At 37.2% G+C, this 8,445-nt stretch overlaps 1 protein-coding gene across 2 annotated transcripts; it reads right to left on the reverse strand.

Annotated features, from left to right (window-relative positions):
- Positions 1-235: 235 nt before the first annotated feature.
- On the reverse strand, positions 236-8,307 carry fahd2a (fumarylacetoacetate hydrolase domain containing 2A). Of its 2 annotated transcripts, none has more exons than XM_028457332.1 (8): positions 7,926-8,307; positions 5,948-6,213; positions 4,073-4,289; positions 3,339-3,398; positions 3,083-3,245; positions 1,903-2,011; positions 674-761; positions 236-488 (listed from the first exon to the last, which is right to left on the reverse strand). In XM_028457332.1, the coding sequence occupies exons 2-8, from the start codon at positions 6,211-6,213 to the stop codon at positions 426-428; spliced, it is 966 nt and encodes a 321-aa protein (XP_028313133.1). In that variant the 5' UTR covers positions 7,926-8,307; the 3' UTR covers positions 236-425. The 2 variants fall into 2 exon arrangements, with proteins under 2 accessions (XP_028313133.1, XP_028313132.1); XM_028457331.1 differs by lacking the exon at positions 7,926-8,307 and adding an exon at positions 7,809-7,925.
- Between the last annotated feature and the right edge of the window lie 138 nt (positions 8,308-8,445).

Genomic DNA, 8,445 nt, shown 5'->3' on the forward strand with positions numbered 1-8,445 from the left:
ATCCCTGGGATTGTATTATATTTTAATGAAATTACAGCTCTGGTAATCTGATAAAGTGGTTGTTTTAATTTAATTTGTTTAGTTTGAGGTTTTAAGTGGAATTCATCACATTGTGGTTCTAAAAACTAAATGGAGTCAAAAGGTTTGTGGTGGCTGCTGTAGCAGGGGTGGGGGTGGGTTCAGAGGCTGATTGAGGTTATTTATGTAAGGTAGAGACAAGTATGACTCACTGAGGCTGACTCACATAATTATAGATTTATGTTATAAACACATTTTGTCTGCACACAGTTCTACAATCATGAATGTAACAAACTCCACAAATGCATCGTCTGCACACTTTAGACGTGGTTATTTTTACCATTTCATAATGTGAGAAACAAACAAATCAGCAGGCGATGCTCTTTCATGGATCATTGTCCTGGTGATTAGACAACTTTGTTAACTATTGAGCCTAATTGCTCTATCTGGCACTCCACCACGTCTCCTCTCTGAAAGGAAAAGGAGAAAAACACCATTAAAATCACTTTCTCATCTATTTTAAATGCACTCCAGTCATCGGTTGAGCCAGAAAATGATTTCTAATTCTTGTTCTTTTCTGTGTGTTACCCCAAAAGGTGTTAAAGAGCTACAGAGGAGCTGTGAGGCTTTTGTTTGGACTGAAGGATAACTTCACCTTGAGGAAGACGGGCGGGTTTTTGAACACTCCCACACCTGGAGGAGTTCCTGTCAGGAAGACGTCTCCAGGAGTTAAAGTAACAAACCTGACATGAGACGGAGAAACAGTTAAACACAGGAAAATATCGCTATATTCTTATTAGGGTGGGACGATAGAGTTCACCATATGATACTGTTGGTTAGATTTAACTGAAGGACTGTATAATTGGTTGGTTCGTTGTGTGTTTAAGCTTCATTCGCCCCCGGGGCGTCAGTCAGGACACAATAACGAGAGCTTGAATGGATGAAGTTTAACTATTTAGTCAATAGTTGCAGGCACAGGTGAATAACAGGCATGAAGACGGATGAAACAATGGGTACAGCTCTGAACAGGTGTATGAATGTGGTTATCCAACAATGACGCACACCGACACTTGAACACTGCACAATGGACTTTAAAGAGGAAGAAACTAAACTTAACCGGAGTTTACTCTCCACTGCAGCTGCTAATGATCAGTGCTCATGCTGTTAAGGGTGAATTAACATGAACCCTTAAGGTGGACACATTAAATGCAAATAATAATAAACAATGACTTAGCCTAATAACTTAAAACATCTAGAGCCTTTCTAACAGATACCATATTTAAAAAATAAATGCATTTGGAAAAATAACCATGCTTTTATTTGACATTAACTCTGGATTTGTATATCCAATAACACTTTTCCTATGTGTAAAATGTGAACACCAGTTTTATTGCACTTTCAATAGGATACATTTTGTTTATTTTATCCTTTTACATTCCTGTTGAGTTGAAAAGTTTATACCAAGAGTAAATATGTTCAGAGGTAAAGGGACACTGTAAAGGATGCCGTCAGGCTAAAATTACAGTCATGATTTTAGTAAAAGAAAGTGGGACGTGCAAATGTGTGGAAACTTAGCATCCCCTCAGGGAGCTGTGATGCTGCGTTCAAAGCAGCTTGGAACTCTTGTTTTTCTGAACTCCCACTTAAAAAATGCATTGGGAAGACAAAAATCCCACAAACATTAATACAAATTGCACCTTTAGGTGACACAAAAATGGTCTAAATTATTTATTAATGTCAAATAAAAGCACAATTATTTTCATAATTTCCGACGACAATTATTTCTTCCAGCTTTCTTGAGCCCATTATTGTCTCATCGTATCGTATTGTGAACACTATGTCTCTGGTTGTTAGACAAGTCAAATACACCTCACACAGACTCACTTTGAAACCCAGGCTACGAGCGCGGCCGTCTTGAAGATCATCTGCGTGGTGTTGCTACTCTGAACCGTGTCTCCATTAACCAGGCAGCGGATGTTCAGGTTGTGAGGGTCTGAAGGAGAAACGATGCAGGGATTACGACACAGTTCAGACTTAACTTTACATCCTCAGGTCTGTGTCTAGAAGAGTCTGGTTACACTTGGTGGTTATTGCAGCGACATGCCTGCTGTACGTTTATCCATTATCTACAGTTCAATCATAACATAAGAGTTGCATCTTTAGTGTTAAAGGAAGTATTTTAGGAATTCATTACAACTTTTAAATATTTTTTTGGGGGGAAACAAAATACTACAATTGTCTAAATCTAAATATTTTAATCCACAATTTATTTAATTCATTTTCAAAAGGTAGTTCCATTGAGACCTGGCCAAGATAGCAGCCATAGAACAAAAAACTGCATCATAAATCTACAATAATGTTATAATACATTTTTATGTTAAAATCCTGATCAGAGATGAGCAACTAATAAATATATGATTGGCCTGAGGGTCACGTTATCAACTTCCACGTCAGCATTTAGAATAATGACCAATCTGAGCATTAACACAGTAAAGAACAAAGGGTTCGTCTGTTTTTGTTGGAGTTTTGTGTGTATTTTTTAAATCATCTTGTGTATTTTTCTTCTTCTTTAACGTATTTTTCTCCCATTTGGGTTGTTTTTATTGTTCTGTGTGTTTTCTGTATTTTTTTTTTTTCCATTTGGATGTTTCCTGTGTTTTTGTTTCTGTGTGGGGTTTTTTTTGGAGTAAATGTTTGTATTTGTGACATTGTTCTTTTGTCCTTCTGAGTATTTTTGTTTTGTGTATTTTTCTGATATTTTTGTTCTTTTTGTGTATTTCTTTTGTCATTTTGTGTCTTTTTAAGTCAGTTTGTGCTTTTTTTTTTTTTTTAGGGGCTGCACAAAATTAGACCGAGGGCCTTGAGTTTCTGCTGTCTGATTGTGTTTCACGTGAGAATATAAATGCAGATCATTTTGGAAACATCAGCTCACAACACTAACTGAAAACATGGACCAACTAGTTCCTTATATCTGTGCCCTCAGGTAGAGAACACATCCATCTTCAATAAACATTACAGAGACATTCAAACAGAACCCACCAGATTCCCTTTGATCCGCTCTCACCTTCCACTGCGTCCCGGGTCACTAAGGCGGGTCCCAGAGGACAGAAGCTGTCAAATGTTTTTCCCAGCAGCCACTGCTTTCCGTTCTTTTTCATCTGCCAGTCTCGTGCGCTGACGTCATTGGCCACCGTGTATCCAGCCACGTACGAGAGCGCGTCCTCCTCCTGAATAATAATAATAATAATAATGAGTGAGACGAAGGAAAGGTGGAGCAATAGCTGCAAAGAGTCACAGAGTAACGGGCTGCTGATTCTCACCTTTATGTGTTTTCCTCTTCGTCCAATCACGAAAGCCATTTCCACCTCCCAGTCAACCTCCTACACACACACGATTTGAACTCATTTTTACAAGTTCAAACACCAGAATAAACACTAAAACCTTTAGTTTGCCGAATCAGCATTCCTCTTTCACATATTTTGAATGACACAAAATATTAAATTTATGACAAAAAATAAAAATAGCTCTTCATTTTATACATTATTCAGATGTGAATCTTCATTCATAAATGCCTAAAGGAAACTGTGACCCTAATTCTCAAAATATGACAACTATTCTCAAAATGTTACTACTTTAATGAAATTACAATTTTATTCACATAAAATTATAACTTTATTCTCGAAATACTGGGACTTTAATCTGATGGGGCTCAGATTTATTTTTATTTTAATGTGGCCCTAATACGCCGTCGTAAAAACACTTCTTAAAGAAACTTTTTCACCTCGGTGACGTGTTTACATTCCTCTACTGGACTCAAAATCCCACAATGCAATGCACAAAACTGTTCAGAAGTTGAAGTCACATGACCATTTGTCAATTAACCCCTTGTTATTGGTGGAGTCAATAAATTACTTTCTACCTCCGACATTAGTTGTGAGTCAGTGGATTTATGTAAAGAACTTTTGGACGACGTTCAGGTAGATTTTTTTTAAATGTAATGTTTGTATTGAAGCAGCTTTGAGTTGAAAACGTTTAAACTGATGTTTGGTCTCACCTGGCTTTCTGACGGTAAGATGATGTCATCGTACGGGCCTGTGATGGCGCTGGGGAACTTGCTGAAGATGATTGGCTCTTTGGGGATGGGTGCATTCTGCTCCAGGCAGTGATCCTGGTAGTTCATTCCCACACACACGACTTTCTCTGGAGCCAACACTGGAGACAGCAGCTGGACGTGTGCGCGCTCCAACACAAACTGACCCGACGCCTCAGCCCTGGGATGATGGCGGAGAGGAAGAAACACAAAGCAGAAGAAGAAGATGTGACACTGCAGGGGTATGGGAAGAGATTTGTCTCAAAAATATTCACAATTATATGCACAATTTACATGTGTTTTATAATTTGTGTGCGTGTTGTCAGGGCAAAATTGTTAGTTATGTTTATTAACATATTTACTCATAGACCTTATTCTTTTTAAGGCTTTAAGTTGAGACTTTTCATTTCTGCTGTCTCATGTTTTCTGCTCTCTTCTCGAGGTCAGCTTCCCAAAACACATCTTATCCCTCAGACACAGAGGCATGACACACTCACATGCCTACACACACTCACATAGTCACACATACACACCATTCATACACACAAACACCATACACGCACACACCTCCAACACTCACGACAATCAGGAGATACCAGAGAACTGGTTGTTTTGACCTAAAGAAGAAACTGTCTCTTTTCACCCTCTTCTTTCACCTCCACCCTGTCCTCTTTATCTCCTGGGGGGAGGACTGAGGGGGAATACAGTATACGTGATGAGTTAGAACTGTGGGCCACTCTGTCATCGGACGTCCGCCCGGGGCAGTCACTAATTTTGTCCATCTTTGTACTCCTTTTTATTTAGTTTTATAATAAACCTTTTTTTATAAAATCATCAATGCCTCGCCTGGACTCCATCATTCAACCAGAGCAATAAATCATGTCTCCAAATGAGGTCAAACGCAAATTTGCCGTGACAGTGTATTTATCATGATTGATCATGTGTAAATCATCAATTGTGCTTGTGAATTGTGTTTGTGGATCGGCCGGCGTGTGCATTTATTTTTGAGACAAACTTAACAGATTCACACACACAAATATCCCGATCCTCATGTGTGTAAAGCACCACCATCCACCAGGGGGCAGTATTGAAGTCTCTGCTGAAGGTTAATTCCATTTACAGATACAAAAACAAATGCTACAAGAATATCTAATAACGTCACTGGTATTCACTGCAGTGTCCCCAAAATCACTGCAGCCTTCATTTGTCTCCTGTCGCTCAAACTACAACACTTGGTTTGACAAAAAATACAATTTTGACATATTAATAAAAATGCAATAACTTTACTCTGATGTACTGTAGAGACTAATGACACACTATCCAACCAACAAAGAGGTTCTTCATTATTTTTTCATAATTTTTATGGATTTTTATGAGTTTAGAAAAATAGAAAAAGGCTATTTCATCAATTTAAAGAAGTGTCATCAAAATATTTTTTACTAATAACAATCCATTAAAATTATGAAAAAATGTATCTTTTTTGACAAGCGTTGTAATTTGATCAGCAGGAGACAAATGAAGGCTGCAGTGATTTAGGAGACATTTTACAAGATATTCTTGGAGCATCTGTTTTTGTTCTGGAAAATGGAATTAATCTTCAGCTGAAACTTAAATACTGCTCCCTAGTGGAGGGGTGTTGCATTTGTCTAAAAAAATTAATTCACACGCCGGCCAATCAACTAACGCACTTTTTACACAATTCACAAGCATAATTGAAGATTAACACACACACAAATCATAACACACACGTGTAAATTGTTGATATATTTGTGGATCTGAAAAATACATGTGAAAATTGTGGATCAGTGATCAGACAGTGGCAGGGTTCATGTTCATCACCTTCGGGCGTATTCCAGACCATCATCTCCCAGCTCCAACAGCTCCCTCATGGTGGAGGGAGCAGAGGGGTCGAACGCATTTACGTCCACAACGCCAAGCCCCTCGCCCAGCTCCACTCCCACCCTGATCTTTCCCTCATCTCCATGACGACAAAACTGGACCAAACGCATCCCTGCTCCGCTGAGGCCCCGCCTCTGTACCCGTGTGGTCCGTCTGTGAGAGTTCAGTGTGTGGAGGATGCAGAAGGAGCCAAAAGGAAGTCTCATCTGAGGAAAACAAAAGAAGATGCAGAGGATTCATTTCAACTAAGTGTTAATCAACTGTTAGAAACAAAATTAAAGTTCAAATACAATCCAATCAGTAAAAAAACAGCTCAAAATAGAGTTAAAAACTCATTTTCTCTACAGATCGTTATTTTCCGTCAGCTTGATTATAGTGACTAGGAATGCAAAGGGTCAGAACATTTACAGGAAGTTTACACATTAACTTAAAATCCTAAATTTGGGGATTATTCAAAAATATAAACTTTTAATGGGAATTATTTATTTACCCCAAAAGATTGAAGGAATTTTAAATAACTATCATGTACAAAAAAAAAAAGATTTGAATCCATGCAACAACAAAAAAAAAGTTTAAAAACAATTCAACATTTAGGGAATTTTCAATGTGTGAAACTTTTAATGAAAAAGTCGGAAATATCAGAAAAAGTTTTCAATTACTAAATAAATGTTGTATTTTCAAAAAGATAAATTAAACAAGTTGGTGCATAAAAAAGCTTAAAAGAAAATATTATTCATTTGATCAACTTTAACATTACATTCCTGCAGGTGATTTGACAACTGAAATGTTGTATTTAACTAAATCTTATTTGTTTGCCAATATTTCTATAACCTCTCTTATCACCAGAGACGTATGTCCCATGTTAATAAACTGCAAACAAACAGGTTAAAACAAGTTATGTCACATCCTTCATGTTCAAATATTTAAATCTGAAATAGGACAGACGTGGGCAACAGGGAGCTCGGGGGCCACATGTGACCATTTTTTGTTTTGCTCCCAAAGTGAATGTGCAAATGACTCTAAAAACACACGAAATGACTGAAAAAGACACTCATTTCATTGGCCAAGCTGGAATACAAAGCAAACAACATGATGTATAACACCTTAATTATCATGGCCATACAATTTATCCATGCATGCAGATTCATAAACACCCACTGTTCTTAATTTATATGAATGAGGCAATGAACTTTAAAGAAACACACATTGAAATGTGTCAAAATGAAACAAGCCTTAACTTTTTACGACAATTTGATTGAATATATTGATTTCTGAATAAACTTCTGGCTTTAATATATATATAGTGTTATTTATCTATGAAAATATTTAATTTTAATGCCAGATTTTCAAAAGAAACATAAAAAATTACAAGAATTGCACAAAGATAACAAAAAATACACAAATTTACTCCAAAAACTGATAAGACAACTACAAATACGCACTAAAACAACTGCAAAATAAACAAAACATGAACAAAAAATACTCCAAAACACAGAATGACCAATAAATATACACAGTGACAACAGAAATACACAAAACTACAAATAAAACGCACAAATGGACTCTAATAACACATATTATTAGAGAAAAGTATATAAATATATATGTACAAACAACCCTTTTGTAGCCTGCCTGCGTTAACACTCAGGTTGTTATTATTCGAACTACTGAGATAATAATCTGATTTTGTGGCCCTTACTGTCCATCTTTCTGCCAAAACTAAGTTAACAATGAGAAAGCTGATCCATAAGTCTCCATGTTGCATAAAACAACAGTTTGTGCAGCAGCTGCTGCTACTTACCTGCAGCTGGGCTGTAGTTTAACTGGAACAAAGCCTGATTATGCAGTGCAGAGCACGGCTAAACAAACAATGACAGGTTTTAATCTTTGTACTGTCACAAGTCAATGCTTTACTCACCTCTGCAACTCACAAGACCTGCTTCCGGTTAGTGTTTGTAGTCCGTGAGGTCACCGCCGCAAAGTAAATAAATTACCAGAATATTAACCACACTTTGGCTAATAGCTAGTATTGTTCAACCACTAACAAAAAGTGCTATTTTGCCATTAAGTCGTAGTAAAAACACCTAATTCGTTCGACTGTTTCACTTTTAAACTACAATTCCCAGCAGTAGTGTTATCTGCTCACTGCCGCTACTCACAAGACTTGCTTACGGTGAGTTTTTGTAGTCCGTGAATCAGCTCCACAAACGTAAATAATTAACCAGACTGTTGACAATAGCTAATAATGTTCAACCACTAGCAAGACTTCTTATTTTTGCAAATAAAATCTATGTGAAAGCGTCTTAATTCGTTCAGCTGTTTCACTATAAAAACTACAATTCCCAGGACCTCACAAGACCCGCTTCCGGTTAGTTTTTGTCGTCCGTAAAGTTACCGCCGCAAAATAAATTAATTACCAGAATTTTGATAATAGGTAG

The sequence above is a fragment of the Gouania willdenowi genome, chromosome 9 (assembly GCF_900634775.1).
Source record: "Gouania willdenowi chromosome 9, fGouWil2.1, whole genome shotgun sequence".
Lineage (NCBI taxonomy): Eukaryota > Metazoa > Chordata > Actinopteri > Blenniiformes > Gobiesocidae > Gouania > Gouania willdenowi.